General features: G+C 36.6%; 1 protein-coding gene across 2 annotated transcripts in view; it reads left to right on the top strand.

Moving 5' to 3' along the window:
- Nucleotides 1-21,091, top strand: part of angpt1 (angiopoietin 1) — a 194,737-nt gene that overhangs the window by 77,904 nt on the left and 95,742 nt on the right. For both annotated transcript variants that reach the window (XM_002938913.5, XM_012965206.3), the window contains exon 2: nucleotides 14,693-14,848. In XM_002938913.5, coding sequence (XP_002938959.2) covers nucleotides 14,693-14,848 — 156 coding nt within the window. The remainder of the gene's footprint in view (nucleotides 1-14,692; nucleotides 14,849-21,091) is intronic.

Below are 21,091 nucleotides of genomic sequence, written 5' to 3'. Positions count from 1 at the left end.
CGTTTTCGCCATTTCGCGAATCTTTCGAAAGACTCGCAAATTTTCCGACAAAGCCAAATGGGACAGATTCGCTCATCACTATTTGAGACTACAAATACAAACTAGAAGAAAAAAATCTGACCATTAGTAAACTGCCCCATTAGACAGTGAGTGAGGGCAGTCTATCACTGGGGATAACTTACTGCTGCCACATTACACATGGCTCAATAAAATCACTAGAAATGATCAAACTTGCAGTGTTTAATTTCGCAAATTTTGCAAAACTGAGAATTGTCACCAAAATGAACTGGAGCCAATGGGAAGCCAAAATTACTTTGTGGTTAAGGAACATTTAGCCCTGCAATTGAATATAAATTGCCCTGCCTTGTTAGAGAAGCTCCTTTCTAAGCCTTTCATATTGCCAATTTCTTCTAAACCTGCACCCATACAGTTCCTAAGATAGACATGGGGATGGCTGGGCTGGTCCGATCCTATTGGTTGACTTGGAAGGCAAGGGGAGGAAAATAATGCTGTGCTGGAAAATTGTGTTTTCCCAGCACAACAGGTTGTATTTTTCTTCTTCTTTTGAAACCGCTGATTAAGTGTCAAAAACGCGTCAGGTTTCATGAGCTGAGTGTATAATAAAGATTTTTTCTTTTTACTTTTTTAAATGGCCTGTCTTTTGGATGTTTAGAGTGCCACCCCTTTTTTGTTTCTGTGCTAACAGTTGGTCTGTTCCCTTGATCTGAGAGTTTGGGGTTGGAGCACCTGGATTATCCTTTTCACCTTGGTGAGTTATCTACGGCTGTTTCTGCCAAAACAGGCTGCATGGCAGAATTCTGGAGCTGGCACAACTGTGAATTGTTCACTGTCTTTGCTTCATGCACCAGAACTTTATCACTACAGTGTATATCCGAATAGTGTATCTCCCAAGCTTTCCCATGTTCTCTAACCCAAGGAAACTTCAGTTCTGTAGATCATTAATGTAGGCTCCTGCACCCATAAAATTATTAGCCACGGCTATTGTAAAGGTTGCAGTCTGATAAGGATCCTCAACTGTTTAATTGGTATGAGCCGTTAGTCTCATTAATAGGAACTTATAGTTATTCTGATTTCACTTTACATTTATGTTCTTACAGACCCTGATTTAACCTTACGGGTCTCTTAATTATAACCATTGGTTTGGGTTTCTTAGTACAGGTATCGGACCCCTTATCCGGAAACCCGTTATCCAGAAAGCTCCGAATTACGGAATGCCCGTCTCCCATAGACTCCATTTTAATCAAATAATTCAAAATTTTAAAACTGATTTCCTTTTTCTATGTAGAAATAAAACAGAACCTTTTAATTGATCCCAACTAAGATATAATTAATCCTTATTGGATGCAAAACAATCCTATTGGGTTTAATTAATGTTTTATTGATTTTTTAGTAGACTTAGGGGCCCATTTACTTACTCACGAACTGGCCGAATGCGTCCGATTGCGTTTTTTTCGTAATGATCGGAATTTGGCGATTCTTTTGGAAAATTATCGCGACTTTTTCGTTGCCATCCGAATGTTGCATAAAATCTTGCGATTTTTTCATAGCGTTAAAACTTGCGCGAAAAGTCGCGCCTTTTTCGTAGCCATTCCGAAAGTTGCGCAAAATCTTGCGATTTTTTCGTAGCGTTCGGATTCATTCAAGCTTCAGTATGGTGACTTTTCTTGGGCCAGGTTGGAGCTGCAGGGTGCCATTGAGTCCTATGGGAGGCTTCCAAAATCATGCTAAGTCTGAAAGTTTCGCCCGCCGCTTACGAGCGCTCAATACGAAAAAGTCGCGACAAGATACGAGCGAATCGTAATGGCTACGAAAAACTCGCGTTTTTTCGCGAAAATCGTATTGGTAACGAAAAAGTCGCGACAATTTCCGAAAAGTCGTAAAGGCGCCGAAAAAAATCGCAAAAATACAAAAAAGATGCAAAATGTTCGTTTTCCAATCGGAATTTTTCCAATTCGGATTCGAATTCGTGTCTTAGTAAATCAGCCCCTTAAGGTACTGAGATCCAAATTACAGAAAGACCCCTTATCCAGAATACCCTTGGTCCCGAGCATTCTGGATAATGGGTCCCATACCTGTATTAATTAGTAGCAGTCTGATAAGGATACTGTATTACTGTGTTCTAATTACAGTGGAACAGAACATGCACTAATATAACAAATAATCATTGATATGTGTTGTTTTTTTACTTATATCTTAAAGCAAAGCAACTAATAAAAGGATTTGCTACAACATTGCCATTATAATGAATGAAAACAAATATTTTCATATCAAGGTATAATAGGTGGCCATGGGAATTAAAAATAGAGTCATTGTATATTTGTTGATTAGAAAGGAAAAGATTTTTTAGGAAGGATACATCTTATACAGTGCGCCATATTTTTTATCCTACACTACTTGTCTGTTACGGGTGCTTGTCTAATCATTTCAAAATAAAAGATTTTATAAATTATTTTATTTCTAGTGTTGGAAGCCTTACAAGAAGAGTAATCATTTTTTCATTTCCTTATGCTGTTGGACATTCCTGTATTTGCCATAAAATGTATCAAACGCACTTTTCTGTAATTACCTAGAGAACGTCAGGCTCCTCCAACCCACAGAGTCTGAAAGGATTATTGATGTGAATCTGAAATGATTCTTTCCAAATTCATCATTCATTTCAACTTCCAGCTGATGTTCTTTCCAATATATCTTGCTACTTTTTCAGCCAAAATATACCCATTTTCTCCCAGATAAAAAGAACCTTTTTCTGTAGGTAGGAATGTAGCGAACCTCAAAAAAAAAGTTTGCAAACACGTTCGCGAACTTACGCCAAAAAGTGCGAATATTCGCGAACTTTGCGAACCCCATAGACTTCAATGGGAAGGCGAATTTTAAAACCTAGAAAAGCCATTTCTGGCCAGAAAACTGATTTTAAAGTTGTTTAAAGGGTGCCACGACCTGGACAGTGGCATGCAGGAGGGGGATCAAGGGCAAAAACTTCTCTGAAAAATACTTTGTTGACACAGCGTTGCGTAAAAGGCAAAGGCAGCTGGCAGACCTAGCGGAAATACGCAGCGTTTTTTGCTATTTCGCGCTATTAGTACCATGGAAACGGGATTTGCTGAAAAACGCCATGTGTGGCTTGTGCGGCGTTTTTAGGCCAAGAAAAAACGCAGTGGAAAAACGCCACACGAACCCAAATTGCGAACATAGAAAAGTTCACGAACTTGCGAGTTCGCGAACACCCGATGTTCGCGCGAATTAGTTCGCCAGCGAACAGTTCACTACATCTCTATCTGTAGGTCCTCTATAGCACCTCTTTCAACATTTAAGGTTTCTGTGGGAAAAAAAACTATATACTGAGATTCAGATCCTCCTTTCTTACCAGTTTTTAATGTCTTCCTGTTGTATGGTTCCATAATGATTTACATGTACAGGTATAGGACCTATTATTCAGAATGCTCCCCCAGATAAGGGGTCTTTCCATAATTTGGATCTCATATCTTAAATCTACTAAAAAATGAATAAAATATTAATTAAACCCAATAGGACTAGTTTGCATCCAATAAGGGGTAATTATATCTTAGTTGGGATCAAGTACAGGTACTGTTTTATTATTACAGAGAAAAGGGAATCATTTAACCATTAAATAAACCCAATAGGGCTGTTCTGCCCCCAATAAGGGGTAATTATATCTTAGTTGGGATCAAGTACAGGTACTGTTTTATTATTACAGAGAAAAGGGAATCATTTAACCATTAAATAAACCCAATAGGGCTGTTCTGCCCCCAATAAGGGGTAATTATATCTTAGTTGGGATCAAGTACAGGTACTGTTTTATTATTACAGAGAAAAGGGAATCATTTAACCATTAAATAAACCCAATAGGGCTGTTCTGCCCCCAATAAGGGGTAATTAAATCTTAGTTGGGATCAAGTACAGGTACTGTTTTATTATTACAGAGAAAAGGGAATCATTTAACCATTAAATAAACCCAATAGGACAGTTCTGCCCCCAATAAGGGGTAATTATATCTTAGTTGGGATCAAGTACAGGTACTGTTTTATTATTACAGAGAAAAGGGAATCATTTAACCATGAAATAAACCCAATAGGGCTGTTCTGCCCCCAATAAGGGGTAATTATATCTTAGTTGGGATCAAGTCCAAGATGCTGTTTTATTATTACAGAGAAAAAGGAAATCAATTTTAAAAAATTGAATTATTTGATTAAAATGATGTCTATGGGAGACAGGCATTCCGTGATCTTTCTGGATAACAGGTTTCTGGATAACTGATCCCATATCTGTATTTCAATATATACATTACCCAGTGATAACATTTGCATCATGTAATGCAGAATTGTAAAGCTGTTCTCTGAACGTGCCAGAATTTAAGACTGAGCACAGTGAGGGATTTCACGGCTATTCCATTTGTTTTTACACAGGAAGTGATATAATTCAAACATTGGCTGTTGGGGGTACTTAAGGACAGGTTTCAGGGCTGTATATTTACACATCTGTAAATATTTGTGCCATTTCAGCTACAGATGCTCATTTTGCAAATAATTAGTTGGGATCATAACTCACGCATTAGGAAAGATTATATTTAGTTCTATATCCAAAACACTCACAAAAGTCCTTCCAGACATTCAAGAATAATCTTCTGGAAGTCAAATGTATTTAGCAACATACGGTATGTGCCAAGTGAACTGAACACCTCATAAAGGCGGAAAACTGTTAAGTAGCATTAAGCTGGTGTTAGAATCAAATTAGATTTGGATATGGCATTTTGGAGACAACATAAAATTCTTGTACACATTTCCAGAGGTGAAATAATGACATTTTTAATTTCAGCTTTCATAGACAAATATACAGTTTGTGATATTAACTGCAATTTGGTAGTAGGATATTTTAGTTTTGTCTAAATATCCCTGCATTACAAATTATCCAAAATCAGTCCAAAGAGGTGCACGGTGCACCGGATGGCACAAACTGGAATAAAGGATATTATAATGATATCATATATAATTAGGTTTATACAAATAATAAATTATATTATAAAACAAACCAGAACTTCCCAATACATACTCAGCTTTTACTGGTCTCAAAATACTTCAGATGAACTCAATTAGAAGAGCCACATTTTTGCAGCACGTCGGTACCAAGGCTCAACAAGAAGTGGAGACTCTTACAAATGACAAGAATAATCATCCTCTCGTGCAATGGGAAGATTAATGAAAGTTTTCATGCTGGCATTCACAAAGCTTAACCTATGACACGGGTAACAGAAAGCCTTCGAAATCCAAGAGGCTTGCTGTGACTTATAAAAAAAGAAAGACACTTAACTTTCTCATCATAAAATTTCATGAAGGAAATCTAATGGGCAGTTGAGTTTAATGTAAATACTGGAGCCTTTAAAAGTACAGTATATTTCAATGTGTCTTTCTCTCTCTTTCTATATATATATATATATTTATTTATTTATTTGGCATATTATATATTATTTTTAGTTGTACATTTAATTGCAAACACGTTTATGATCTTTCATGGTGTTTGTAATGATTTGTATGTACATGGAATTGTTTTAATATGATCTATGACTTTCTCATACACTCAGGCTTCATTCTAGTAGACATGACATAAGTACCATTTAATGAGAGAATATAACTTACTGAGCATCTGACTATGGTTTTATAAGTTTGATATACTATTTCTTCCTCCAGTTTGTGTTTTTTTGTCATTTTCAACAGACATTTGGAATTATTTTATAAATGGACATTTGAGTCCTTAACAAAACAGGGAGCAGTTTCTTTCTCAGCAGTGATATATATGGTATACATGTACAGTACATAAAGGGAAGAAGCACACCATCACACATTAGGCAAATGTAAAAAATGTGCGAAACACGTGTGTTGCGTGTCTTTTTTCACGCGTGTGCCTTTTTTTTATGGAAATTCGCTGCAAATCCATGCCTGGTGAAAAAATTTGCTCATCAATATCTATAATCCATTTACTATGGCAGATTTCAAAGCGCAAGCTTTTGGGAATAACCCCCTACCTGGGGTGCAATATACAAACTTTATCAATGTACAGAAAATGTCAGGAAGCCTCTTTTTAAGGAAATGATATAAATCAGTGTTTTTGTATTTATTATTATGTATTGCTAGTTTTTTTACAGCTGGATACATATCATAAGAAATACGAATGATTTTATAATTTGGTGTTATGACAATGTATGTTGTATAGTGATTCGCAGTGAAAGTCCACATTTTGGCATAAGCTAATTTTTTTGTGAAATGGGTGCAAAATTTCACCGCGGAAAATTCACAGTCGCGTCAAAACAAATGTCGCAGCCAGATCAAAATAGGGTGCAGTCGCGCCGAAATGGGCATGGTCATGTAAACATGGGTGTGGTCGCATCAAAAAAGGCACAGTTGCGTCTATTTGGGAGCGGCTGCCTCAAAATGGGCTCTGTTGCTTCAAAATAGGTGTGGTCACGTCAAAAAGGTCACATTTCACGATTTTTCGCATTTCGTGAGTTTTTCAGAAGTTTCACAAATTCAGTACACTCCCTTATTTAACATTAGATCAACGAATATGTCTTTTTTTGCTATTGCCTGTGTCTCAATCAAGGACAATATCTGGTTTTCGTTATTTCTCGAGGTAAACAGGGAAACTGAAAATACACCATGTTTGGTCCTTGCTAGGCAGATAATTATGTTACCAGCGGACATATAATGCCCATGAAAAATGGACTACTGCTAACAAAACAGTCATAACAAAGGGGGAAAGGGGTTGTTTACTAGTGATGTATCTACAGGGAGTTGCTTCTATTTGCCTTGTTTGAAAAAAACAGATTGAAACATAGATTGTTTATGATTAAAACGACAGGCAACAAGTATTCAGCGCAAGTCCTATTCATAGAACTTAAGTTGAACAAAAGCATTTACTACCACTGTTATTATCACTAGAGGATATTTATCAGGACTATCATTAGCCAAAATTAACTCATCATCTACTTTATATTAACTGAATATACACTTTTGCCCATATTGGTGAATTTTTTTAAGCTAACATTTACTTCTCTCCTATAGACAGGCTGTGGGATGGTAGAATACAATTGTCTGAAATACTCACTTTGACAAATGATAAATGACACGGGCACGTTAAAGCAAAATAAATGCCCACACCACATTCTAGGGAATGTTTAGTCTAATTCTTCTTTGCAAAGGAGTAGTATTTGTAGACGTTGCTGCACAACACCAAGGGGTATATTTATCATGTTGTGTAAAAAGGGGAGTAAAACATTACTGGTGGTGTTGCTTATAGCAGCCAATCAGATGCTTTGTTTTGGGTTTCTAACTGTTGAAATTGCTGATTGTTTGCCTGGGCAACATTACTCCACTTTTTACACAGCATGATAAATATACCCCCTAGTATATATGCAGAAAAAGCAAGAAAAAACATAAATGCCGTTATTAGAGCTTTGCCATGCATTTTGTCTCACCAGAAAAAATGCAGAAAAGGACCAACAGTGTTATTAGAACTTAAGCTGGCCATACACGCACCAATATTATCATATGAAACCTTTTTCATACGATATTCGATGCGTGTATGGTGGCGACCGATATCACAAAGGCTGCAGATATTGGTTGTCTCGTCAACCGGGTGGGTTAAAGGTTTCTGATTGAGCAAAATCTACGTTCAGGGCTGAATCGGCAGAAGGAGGTAGAATTCCTATTGTTTTTACCTCCATATCTGACGATTCAGCCCTGAACGTCAATGGGGGAAACGAACAATCCAATGTTCGCAGGAAAGATTGCTATTGCTACATGTATAGGCACCTATATCCATGCTTTTTGTTTTGCTCTCCATTGATTCTATTGACTGCAAAGCATTTGGCACAAGAAAAATGTGGCAAATGAACACCATTGAAATCAAAGCATTTAGTTAATTTTTGTTTCACAGTTTTTTCTACAGTTTTTGCTCATTTTTGAGTGTTTTTTTATAAACAGGTCCCATTGTTTATTGGAACTTGTTATAGTCCACATATGCCACTATTGGTTACAGTTTATAGAGGGAATGAAAATGAACCATTGCATTATTATTTACAGATTCACAGATATAACCTATTTAACTTTCACCTAATGACAGATTTACTGTACAGATTTGTATCCACCATGTTTGCCATAAAACCCGACCAGTAAACATCCCTTGACACAAATGGAAACGTCTCGGCGGACTAACATATAGAATATCCTTCAAAATACATTTTTGAAACATTTGACAGAAGTATTTCGGTAAGGCCTTAAATCACCGCGGTTATAATCTGCGCTCATATACTGCTGACAACTCCAGAGGAATTTTAACAATGATTGCTAGCTGGAGTCTGTATAATTGAAAGCATTAGCAACGCATAACAAGACAAATGGGACATGAAACTAAAGAGTATAGCTTACTGAAGATAATGTTTTATGTGTCATTTATAACTTCATGGGTGAGATGTGCTATGCTGCTGACATTGTTCAAAAATGGTGGAAACATAAAACCCTGTGAAAAGAGATACAATCATAAACTGTTGCTTAGTCTGACCATACCTGGCAGGCAACTGTAAATCTGATTAATAGAATGTAACATGGAGTAATGACTCCAGCCAAACGTGTATTATTTTTCTATATGGTTTAAGTGCTGATTTCCTTTTTCTGTTTCATATGTGTCACTGAAAGGTGCATGAAAGCCAATACTAGAGCTGCTATATAATCACCTTTGCTGAAGCCATTCATCATCTTCATCGCCTAATTCTACCAGAGAAGAAATATTTCACCGTCTGCATGACAAAGATTTAAGACACATTAAAAATGATTTTGTTAAGTACAACAGAATAATAATATAATAAAAATTGTTAGAAATTCAAAGCATTAAATGTAAGGCAAGGTCACACGAAACATTCTTTCCATGAAGCAATGCAGTCATGCAAATAGATCAGTGGCCAAAGTCAATGGAAGATGCTTCTTGTTCCATGTCATTTGCAATGGGCAGCCTAATTGCCATTAAGTAGAATGGGAAGCTGCTAATCATTGTGAGAATGTTGATCAACGTGGTACTCCCATTCACATTTTTTAATCTATTTTGCCATCTATAATGCTGTTTGGTTAGTCAGGGATGTGACCCTGGCAGCCAGAAAACACATAGCTTGTTAGAGTACATTTCTATATTAATAAAAATACGTGTATGGGATCCATTATTCGGAAACTCATTATTAAGAAAGTTACGAAGTACGGGAAGGTTGTCTCCCATAGACTCCATTATAAGCAAATAATAATTCTGGCCCCAATAAGGGGTAATTATATCTTAGTTGGGATCAAGTACAGGTACTGTTTTATTATTACAGAGAAAAGGGAATCATTTAACCATTAAATAAACCCAATAGGACTGTTCTGCCCCCAATAAGGGGTAATTATATCTTAGTTGGGATCAAGTACATGTACTGTTTTATTATTACAGAGAAAAGGGAATCATTTAACCATTAAATAAACCCAATAGGACTGTTCTGCCCCCAATAAGGGGTAATTATATCTTAGTTGGGATCAAGTACAGGTACTGTTTTATTATTACAGAGAAAAGGGAATCATTTAACCATTAAATAAACCCAATAGGGCTGTTCTGCCCCCAATAAGGGGTAATTATATCTTAGTTGGGATCAAGTACAGGTACTGTTTTATTATTACAGAGAAAAGGGAATCATTTAACCATGAAATAAACCCAATAGGGCTGTTCTGCCCCCAATAAGGGGTAATTATATCTTAGTTGGGATCAAGTACAGGTACTGTTTTATTATTACAGAGAAAAGGGAATCATTTAACCATGAAATAAACCCAATAGGACTGTTCTGCCCCCAATAAGGGGTAATTATATCTTAGTTGGGATCAAGTACAGGTACTGTTTTATTATTACAGAGAAAAGGGAATCATTTAACCATTAAATAAACCCAATAGGACTGTTCTGCCCCCAATAAGGGGTAATTATATCTTAGTTGGGATCAAGTACAGGTACTGTTTTATTATTACAGAGAAAAGGGAATCATTTAACCATTAAATAAACCCAATAGGGCTGTTCTGCCCCCAATAAGGGGTAATTATATCTTAGTTGGGATCAAGTACAGGTACTGTTTTATTATTACAGAGAAAAAACATTTTTAAAAATGTGAATTATTTGCTTTTAATGGAGTCTATTGGAAATTGGCTTTCCTTTATTCGGAACTTTCTGGATAATGGGTTTACGGATAAGGGATCCCATACCTGTATCTCATTATACTCACGTGTGAAACATTTCACTTGTTCCATACAAAACCATTGAAGTGCAGCCACTTGACATTTTCTGCTTTGAAGGTCTACCTTTGTAATGTGCAAGGGCTTTCCATCTCTTCAATTTATTTTCAAAGCAGAAAAATAAAAAATGAAGATACTGAAGCGTAACTGATGGATAATTGTGTTTATACCTAGCCTACAGGTAAGTTTCAAGCAGTGCAAAATATAATCCCTTCACACGGAGGCTAGGGGGTTAGTGATTGTTTGCTTCAAGCAATCAGTGTATAAGAACAGCTACAAACACGTAGTTATAAAAGGTCCTTCATCTCCTCAAAAAGAAGATTTTGGGAAATGTTTAATTATTTTTTATGTTTCCCAGAAGCATTTCTTTTAGATTTATTGCTAAGATGGTTTAAAACATGGTTTCTCATAAATGTCATGAATTTTAACAGCTGGGCCATAGGTAATAGTTATACATGTTTATTTTTCTTCAAAGATTTGTAAATAATACAAAAAAGGGCAACGTGACTTCAAATTAATTGTATATTTATAAAACTACTGTGGGTAACAGACAAGCAGCTCCCCTTTATGTGTTAACTCTGTATGTATAAGCTTTGGCTGGCCAGTTCATAAAAGTGTGTACGCTAGTTATGCTAGCAAGTTACTCTTGAATATCTGAACATTTGATATTTTGCTTCCAATTAGAAACAATGGGAAAAAGAAGCTCTGTTTGGAAAAAAAACTATTGTAAAAAGAAACTAACGCAAGGTTTTATAGAGCTAAAGACATGTGAATATATAGGGGCATAGTCACAAAAAAATAAAGAAAAGTGCAAAAATATTGTCCAGTTCATCTTCCTACCCGACCTGTATAAATATGCCATTTAATTTTATCTATCTATCTATCTATCTATCTATCTATCTATCTATCTATCTATCTATCATCTATCTATCTATCTATCTATCTATCTATCTATCTATCTATCTATCATCTCTCTCTCTCTCTCTCTCTCTCTCATCTATCTATCATCTATCTATCTATCTATCTATCTATCTATCTATCTATCTATCTATCTATCATCTCTCTCTCTCTCTCTCTCATCTATCTATCTATCTACCTATCTATCTATCTATCTATCTATCTATCTATCTATCTATCATCTCTCTCTCTCTCTCTCTCTCTCTCTCTCTCTCTCTCTCATCTATCTATCATCTATCTATCTATCATCTCTCTCTCTCTCTCTCTCTCTCTCTCTCTCTCATCTATCTATCTATCTATCTATCTATCTATCTATCTATCTATCATCTCTCTCTCTCTCTCATCTATCTATCATCTATCTATCTATCTATCTATCATCTCTCTCTCTCTCTCTCTCTCTCTCTCTCTCTCTCATCTATCTATCATCTATCTATCTATCTATTTATTTATCATATAGATGTTTCAGTGACTACACCATAAGTAAGGATATGTTTTACAATTTTTTTTTGTGCTTAAAAGTAATCTTTATACAGTGCTTTACTTCATAATTACATGAAGAACAGAATATTAGTCCAGGACAAATATTATTGATGCTAGATCCATAATTGTCAAGGATTCTCTAGCCCACAATCTAACTGTAGGTCTGGCGGGACTGGGCGGAGGCATGGGACTCACAATTGTAGACATGGTGTATATATATATATGATTTTATAACAGAGAGTGATTGAAAGAAGTTACCAAATTATGGGTATACTTATTCTCCTGATGAAGCTGTGTTTGTAGCAAAACGTGTAGGGCAGGTGGGCAAATGTAGACTGGAGGGTTGAGCAGCCCTCACCAGTCCGCGTGTTTTATGGGGTGATTCATTTTGGAGGAGTTGTGGTGGCTAATGAGTGAATTCATGATAGTAGTGTGCTATTGGGTAGGATCAATGGATCTGGCACTCTGCATTAGACCAGTCATTTTTGTGTTTTAAGTACATTGTCCCTTACTTTGAAGTGCACTTTTTCTGGACGATGGGGACCTGAAAAGTGGACCGTTGTGTTCGGTTTCCTATAAAGTATAAATTATAGGTATATCATGCAAGAAGAGTAAATGCTTATATAACCCACCTTACCTGTATGAATATTTGTAGTATCTTAAGGTGTTACCTAAAGGCTGTATTTAATATAACACATGTGCAAGATTGGCATTTGCTCGTGTCTTTCCATCAGTATGCAGCTCTTGTTAGGGAGGTAATGGACTTGCGTAAAACAGGGAATTCCAGGATTTATTTTCAAAGACTTGTGTTTATTTTGAAACATTTTGGTGTCACAGTGGGCACTGTCTTCACAGCATGGATAAGCGCTGGAGATAGACTTGCGTAAAACCAGGCCATACAGGTCATGCTGAGGTTAATGCTGGGCGTTCTAATCACTTGAATACTGCTACCCACAGTCATAATGAAGAAAAGCAAACTAACTACATCTTCTTATAGCAAGGTATATAATTGTGTCTGGAAATGGTAACATTCTGTAAATCTTCTATGCTATAAACAAAACAATAGAAAAACATTTGATTTTTTTACACCAATATAGTATGGTGAATATGGTGGAAATAATGTACTTTCTGTGTAATGTACAGACTTGTAGATTGTAGATTGTAAGCTCTTTTGGGCAGGGCTCTCTTCACCTCTTGGATTGGTTATTGATTGCTTTATATGTTACTCTGTATGTCCAATGTATGAAATCCACTTATTGTACAGCGCTGCGGAATATGTTGTTGCTTTATAAATAAATGTTATTATTATTATTAAGTCTAATTGGGATAAAAAAACATGCTGTAATACAGTGATCCCCAACCAGTGGCTCGGGGGAAACATGTTGCTCCCCAACCCCTTGGATGTTGCTCTCAGTGCCCCCAAACCAGGGAGTTATTTTTGAATTCCTGACTTGGTGGACAAGTTTTGGTTGAATAAAAACAAGATTTCCTACCAAATAAAGCCCCTGTAAGCTGATAGTGTGCATAGAGGCCCCTAATAGCCAATCACAGCCCTTATTTGGCTCCTCCATGAACTTTTATGGTGCTTGTGTTGCTCTCCAAGTCTTTTTACATTTGACTGTGGCTCACGAGTAAGAAAGGCTGGGGATCCCTGCTCTAATAGATACATGGGATGAGGTAAAAAGAATAATACCTCTACTAGAAACAATTAGGGCTTCTAACGTTACTTTCGTGATGCCAATTTATACAAAGAAGTCATTAGAATTGAGGGCAACATGAGTAAACTGTAAATCAAACAAGTCACTTTTGTACAAATCAAAATAAATCATTAGAGAAATCTATTTCAATGCTGTATCAAAAGGACAGATTGCTTGCCATTCCGCCATTACAGTATTAGCTACGCTAAAGCTTATAGCACATACGACATCATAACGACATCATAACTTTCCTAGGTAATGTTATTATGGCAAAACACCCAGTATTGTCACGGATTGCTTCTCATAAGAAAATTAGCAGCAGTCAAAATTGCTTGTGTTGGCTTCGGTAAAACCTTTTATCCCTTTCACCTAATTGTGGAGGCTGAAACTCTTCTTTTTGGCTCAAAGTATTGCGAGAAAAATATTATATTCAGTTGAAAAATGTAGGCTGTCACTGTCTGTATTTGTCTACAGTGGCGAGAAGGGGTTGCTATGCAAGTCAATGGCAGACAGCAAAGGGGTAACGGGCATTTCTACACCAGTGTATTTAGAAAACACCTGAGCCTTAATCTTACATATCTATATTGCTTCTAGAATGTAATCATAGTCACATTTGAACACTAGAGATTCATCTTCATCGCACCCCAGATTAGCTAATTAATCTTACCAGGATACTCAAAATGCCCAAAACCTCATCCTACAAATATGCAGGGCAGTGTGTTATCAGGAAAGAGATAGTAGAGCAAAGAGGTCATTCTATCTATGCAGATGAGTAATGAAGATTACCACAATGAATTCCTGAGCAGAAGATATTGCTCCAGCTAAGATTCATCATTTCCAGGATAAACACATTAGAATTGTTTTGTGAAAACAAAATAAACAACGAAGTCCCAATTATTAAGGAAACTGCGTCAGTAAAATGTAATTTGTGTGTATATACATGTCTCCAATATCCAGAGATACTCCATATTTTTATTATTTTCTCTTTAGTCGCATTTCTGCATTTGCATCATATGCTGCTTTACTAAGGCTGGCCTATTTCTTAGTACGTAGCAGCCAATCACACATTTGTTTTCAGCTCAAAACCAAGTCAAAGCCAATTGCTGATTGGTTGCTGTGGATAACCACATTCATGTCAAATTACTTCAAATCTAGAAATGAGTCCCTCCCCTCATCATTTACAAAGTTATTTTTAACACTGACCTATGTCTCTTTCTCTTTCTTGATCAGCTGGAGAACTACATTGTGGATAACATGAAGTATGAGATGGCCCAGATGCAGCAGCACGCAGTTCAGAACCATACGGCCACCATGCTGGAGATAGGGACAAGTTTACTGAGCCAAACTGCTGAGCAGACAAGAAAACTTACAGATGTTGAAACACAAGTAAGTCTCCTGGTTTACACTGGAACAGCAATATCCTTGGGTAACTTATTTACTGATATTTGTTCCTGATGGATGTAGCATCTCTGTATTTAAGTTATCATCTTGCACCAGTCTTTGCCTCACGTTTATACCTGCCTTGCTCATTGGTCAGTAATTCTGGAATGATGGCAGCCTTCTATAACATACAGTATGTTGTTGGCTGTTATGGATATATTAGGGTCTCACATAATCCACAGAAGGTACACATATACTGGAACATTGAGAATATCTGCCTCCCATCCTCAAACACTCATGCATGCACACACATATATGTCCATACTTTAAGTCTTGGTGAATGGGCCCTTTTGACCACAAGAAGTTCTAATAATTTCAGAGTAGATACTCACTGATGGACCCAAAGCAAATGCCCAACTGTAAAATGGCCGTTGCGTAAGAGGTTATATTTGTCTATCCTTTATGTAGATGATTTGAGATTATTTACTTACTACAGGCTTGTCTTTACTGCTGGGCTAAGCCACTTATGGTGGCCATACATGGGCCGATTCTAGCTGCCGATATCGGTCCCTTAGACCGATTTGGCAGCTAATCGGCCCGTGTAGGGGCACTAACAACAGACCTGCCCAACCCATATCTTGGCTGAAATCGGTCCCTGATCCGACTTCACCTATACCCGTCGTTCTAATTCAATCGTTTGGCCCTGGATTAGCCTGGATTTGCCCGATATTGCCCACCCAGAGGTGGGGGATATTGGGAGAAGATCCACTCACTTGGACATCACCAAGCGAGTGGATCTGAAGGTGTATGGTCCCCTTTTGTGCCCAGTCTCATCTATCCAGGACCACCCAGAGATGAAGGCAAAAATTCCATCATATTCCACCCAAACCCACAAGGTGCATTTCAGATAATCCCAGGTGTTTCTACTAAGAGTTTTTAAAACTTACCCATGGATTACTTATGCCCATTCTTGAAAAGTGGGAGGAGAATTGTGGTACTTAATGTTCCTTGTCACTATCCAGTTATTATTTATTGAATATTTTGAACGCCCCATTCATTAGTGGGTAAAGGTCAGACAGAAAAGCAAACAGCACATACATTCAAATAAACAGTACAGCTATTAGCTGTGAATGATACATGTGTCAGTATAAATAAACAGGTTTGGTCTATTAGCTCGGCTTTGTACTACATTAGATTTCCATGCAGTGAGTTCCAACTTTGTTTTCTTAGAAATCCTTCTAGAAATTTAAAAATAATTATACCTTGGGCACCTTAATGGCTTGGGCATGAAGAGAAAAGATTGATTATTTGACTATTTGTATAAGAGAGTGGCGCTCTAGAAGAATTGTATAAATGTAATGTGCATTATAATAAGGTAACTCTAGAACATGCGTATTTACAATTCATGCTGCCGTATAAAGGTGGCCATACACAGACACAGACTGCTGGCTCGCCCACTTGTTGGTTGATCTATAGGCTTAAAGCATCCTTAATTAATATTTTAGGCTTAGACAGATTTATCAGACTGGTAAGGAGATCCCGCAGACCAACAGCTGTGTTGGGCCATGCATGTGGTGTGTCCATTATGTAATCCATTTTTAGGCCAAAGGGCCAAACAAAAAGATCTTCCTTATTTGACCCACCAATTGGCTACCCTCCGCATGCATTTGGTAATGTGGCAGAATTGTTGCTCTTTTTTTTTTTTATTTCAAATTCAAACCAAGAGCTGTGGGTTAGCCAAACTATTTAGTTAATCAGAATATTACCCAAAAAACCTACAAACTATTTCATAGTAGTGGTGGGCAAAACTATACCATTTTGTTTTGCAGAAAAAATTGCGAAACCGCAGACAAATTTGTTAAATGGCAAAATTTTTACATTTCACATTGGGGTCAGTGGCTGATTTTTCTGCATTTTTTTTTTCCCCCACTTTTTTTCCCTGGCAAAAAAAACTTTTTTTTTGCCCACATATTATTCCTGCCAAACCTAAATGCATGGAGAAATTCTAATAATGCCATTGATGTTTTTTCAACACAAAAAAACAAAAATGCATCTTCAAATTCTATTGAAGATTCATGAAAATATTTGGTAAAAAACTACAGAACTGTACCAGTCAAAAACTTTGTACCAAAAAAATGTCATTTATTTTTATTTTAGAAATGTTGATAATATATTTTTCTAGGTAAAGTAAGGTTACAATCCATCCCTGTTTCAAGGGAACTGACCTTATTTCAGATTCCTTATCCCCCTGGAAAATTGATCCCAGCAAGAGTCCCCTACTCTGAAAGCTGCCCCCAACTATCCCAGTGGCAACAAAGGCAACCCGTAGCCAATCATTGCTATTCTAGGACAGAAGGAAGGAGTGAACTTCTGTCACCTGACCCCCTTCCCTCCTCCCATTTCCTCCAAACTTCCCGCACAGCTTCTCTATTGCTGAAGAAAGGATAATATATATAATATTGTTTTTGAACTTTCCTAGGAATTAGTCAAAGAGTGGGTGCGGCAAAATTTACTTGGTGCTACTTCCCTTGCTGTCCCCGGATTTCACTTATTTTGTAGAGCCATGAACGTTTACTTCCTTCTGTAAGAAGAAACCACTGTATTCTTCACAGCTTGTCTAGCTTCTGCTACTGTATATAAACATGTGCCCTACAGCTCTATTTCAAATAGAATTATGCCACAATGGCTATACAGCTGCTTCAATAAATAAACTGTAAACTATTTCTGAACCAAACACGCAAGTAAATGCAGGGTAACAGTACATTTAAATGCATACAAAACCTTGTAATAATTCATTGTATTGAAACTGATCTCACCAGAAAGAAAAGTATTGCTTGTTTATATTACAATTATAGAGGCCGTGGACACCCAGCTACTTTAAACCATTGAGTTAAATGGGAAAAGGGGCCACTGTGACCACTAAATGGAGAGTATAATCATAAACATTTGGATACCCATGTCTAGTGCATAGTCCCATATTCTAAATTAAACCCTGGAGTTTGTCTTGACTTATTGACGTGTATTTTTCATTTGGTATTACCTGACTCCTTATGCAGTGTACCCTCACTTTGCTTCAGCTCAACATCATGAATGAATCCCATGTGGTGGTGTTTTTATTGTGGAATGCAATATGCCAAAATATTTATTTGACTTTGTGCAATTGCCTATGTGTGTGTGTATGTATATATATTTTGTATCATTTCTATCTTAGAATAATTGTTAATTGTTTTTCTGTCTTTAATGTACTGTTAGAGCTCCAGGTGCTGTTCCGGATTAAATTAAACAAAATAAATGGAACAGATCATATTTTTTAATTGTATGTTTGTGTTTGTTGAGGTCACTACAAAAGCAGAGCAGAAAGAATTATATTATTATATACTATAAATGTAGGAAAACCAAAAAAAAAACACACAATGGAAATGGAATTAGCTAAATCTGATCAAGGTTTTGTGAAGCGATTACTTTGCATGATTGTATTGTTGTCTGTGGCTCGGTAAGGATGGTTCCAGCACAGCTCTCGGCTGAGTCCACGTGGCCATGATATTAGGATTTGGCAGGGTGAAACTTCCCTTTGTACGAGCAAATTATACTAACATTGTGAATGTGTAGTGCTTAGTTTTGGCAAGGCTGTGTTCCCGAATCCCACCCCCATCTGACAGACCACGCTTGCACAATGAGGACGTAAAGACAGATTCCTGGACACTGATCAGAAAACCTGCAGGTCTGCTTATGCAAGGTCTAAACCACAGACACTCTGAGAAAAAGGCTATAAAAATCCCTCAAGGACATGCTCCAGAAATGCTTTTAATGGGTCACTAATAGTGAAATGCAAAGAGAGAAAAGTTGAGAAAAATATACTCCTTCTGTCAATAATGTGCTGCCCAGTGCCAACACTTAACCACCCAGAGAGATAGAAAAAGGCACTCATTTCTCTGCAAGAGCTTGGTTACACGTAGTTTAAAGGGATATTGTCATCAATATATCTTTCTATAGAAAAGCCATTTGTTAAATTTCTGAAAGGTTACATTTTGCTGGATATTTTTTAGTTACAGAAAGGATTGTGCTCGTCATTTAATTATATATAGTGTCCCGTTTCACTGAAAAATTTGCGAATCTTTAAAAAGATTAGCGGAATTGAGAAAATTCTATGAAACGGCGAAAATGTTGAGCATTAAAAAAATTGTTGCGCACGGCAAAAACATTTTTATGCTGCAAATTTTATCGCCCGTAACGGACGCCAAATTATTTAGCCCATCACTAACTATATACTGTATAATACGGGTATGGAACCTGTTATCCAGAATGCTCGGGGCCTGGGTTTTTCCAGATAAGGGGTCTTTCTCTAATTTGGATCACTATACCTAAAGTCTACTAAAAAATAATTTAAACATTAATTAAACCCAATGGGATTGTTCTGCCCCCAATAAGGGGTAATTATATCTTAGTTGGGATCAAGTACAGGTACTGTTTTATTATTACAGAGAAAAGGGAATCATTTAACCATTAAATAAACCCAATAGGGCTGTTCTGCCCCAATAAGGGGTAATTATATCTTAGTTGGGATCAAGTACAGGTACTGTTTTATTATTACAGAGAAAAGGTAATCATTTAACCATTAAATAAACCCAATAGGGCTGTTCTGCCCCAATAAGGGGTAATTATATCTTAGTTGGGATCAAGTACAGGTACTGTTTTATTATTACAGAGAAAAGGTAATCATTTAACCATGAAATAAACCCAATAGGGCTGTTCTGCCCCCAATAAGGGGTAATTATATCTTAGTTGGGATCAAGTACAGGTACTGTTTTATTATTACAGAGAAAAGGGAATCATTTAACCATTAAATAAACCCAATAGGGCTGTTCTGCCCCCAATAAGGGGTAATTATATCTTAGTTGGGATCAAGTACAGGTACTGTTTTATTATTACAGAGAAAAGGTAATCATTTAACCATTAAATAAACCCAATAGGGCTGTTCTGCCCCCAATAAGGGGTAATTATATCTTAGTTGGGATCAAGTACAGGTACTGTTTTATTATTACAGAGAAAAGGGAATCATTTAACCATTAAATAAACCCAATAGGGCTGTTCTGCCCCCAATAAGGGGTAATTATATCTTAGTTGGGATCAAGTACAGGTACTGTTTTATTATTACAGAGAAAAGGGAATCATTTAACCATTAAATAAACCCAATAGGGCTGTTCTGCCCCCAATAAGGGGTAATTATATCTTAGTTGGGATCAAGTACAGGTACTGTTTTATTATTACAGAGAAAAGGGAATCATTTAACCATTAAATAAACCCAATAGGGCTGTTCTGCCCCCCAATAAGGGGTAATTATATCTTAGTTGGGATCAAGTACAGGTACTGTTTTATTATTACAGAGAAAAGGGAATCATTTAACCATTAAATAAACCCAATAGGGCTGTTCTGCCCCCAATAAGGGGTAATTATATCTTAGTTGGGATCAAGTACAGGTACTGTTTTATTATTACAGAGAAAAAGGAAAGAACTTTTTGATTAAAATGAAGTCTATGGAAGATGGCTTTCTTGTAATTCTGAATTTACTGCATAATGGAGTTTCCGGATAACAGATCCCATACCTGTATAATTGAACCCTAATGATAGAAAGTCAAGGTATTTCTAAACCATAAACAGTGCATTATTTTTGAAAGTGTTGTCTTGAAGACTTATTTATTTTTGAATTCAAGGTTTTTTAACATTAGATTGGATTCCTGAAAGAAACATTTGTTTGCAGCAATTGTATTATCCATTTCATGTTTACAAATTTTGACTATTTGAAAAAGTTCCAAAAATAAAGTAATGTTGTAAATATACCTCCTATTGACTTTTGTAGTTATAAAACTACAATTAAAAACAATTCAAGATCTTGGGTTTTTCACATGATTTTGGCTGAAACTTTCAGACTGATTGTGTGTGTTTGTGCACAGAAACATCTGCAAATGAAAGCTTTGTTGGCAGCAACAGATTAATTTTATATGAAATAATAATACATTTCACCTGTAGGTTGTACAGGAAAATTCAGGAACCTGTTTAATAAATCCATGTTGCAGAGCTGAATTCAAACTGCACATAGTGCAGCTCTTTCTAGCTGGATTTTATAGATGTCTCCTTGTATATTCAAGGGATCTGGTACCCACACCATGAATGTCGTTCGACCACTGTTTGTCTCAGCTTAAGTACTAATTTCATTGCTTACCTTTAGGAACATGAATAGAGATGTAGCGA

This window comes from Xenopus tropicalis, chromosome 6 (assembly GCF_000004195.4).
Source record: "Xenopus tropicalis strain Nigerian chromosome 6, UCB_Xtro_10.0, whole genome shotgun sequence".
NCBI lineage: Eukaryota > Metazoa > Chordata > Amphibia > Anura > Pipidae > Xenopus > Xenopus tropicalis.
This window is presented reverse-complemented; position numbering and strand designations above follow the sequence as displayed.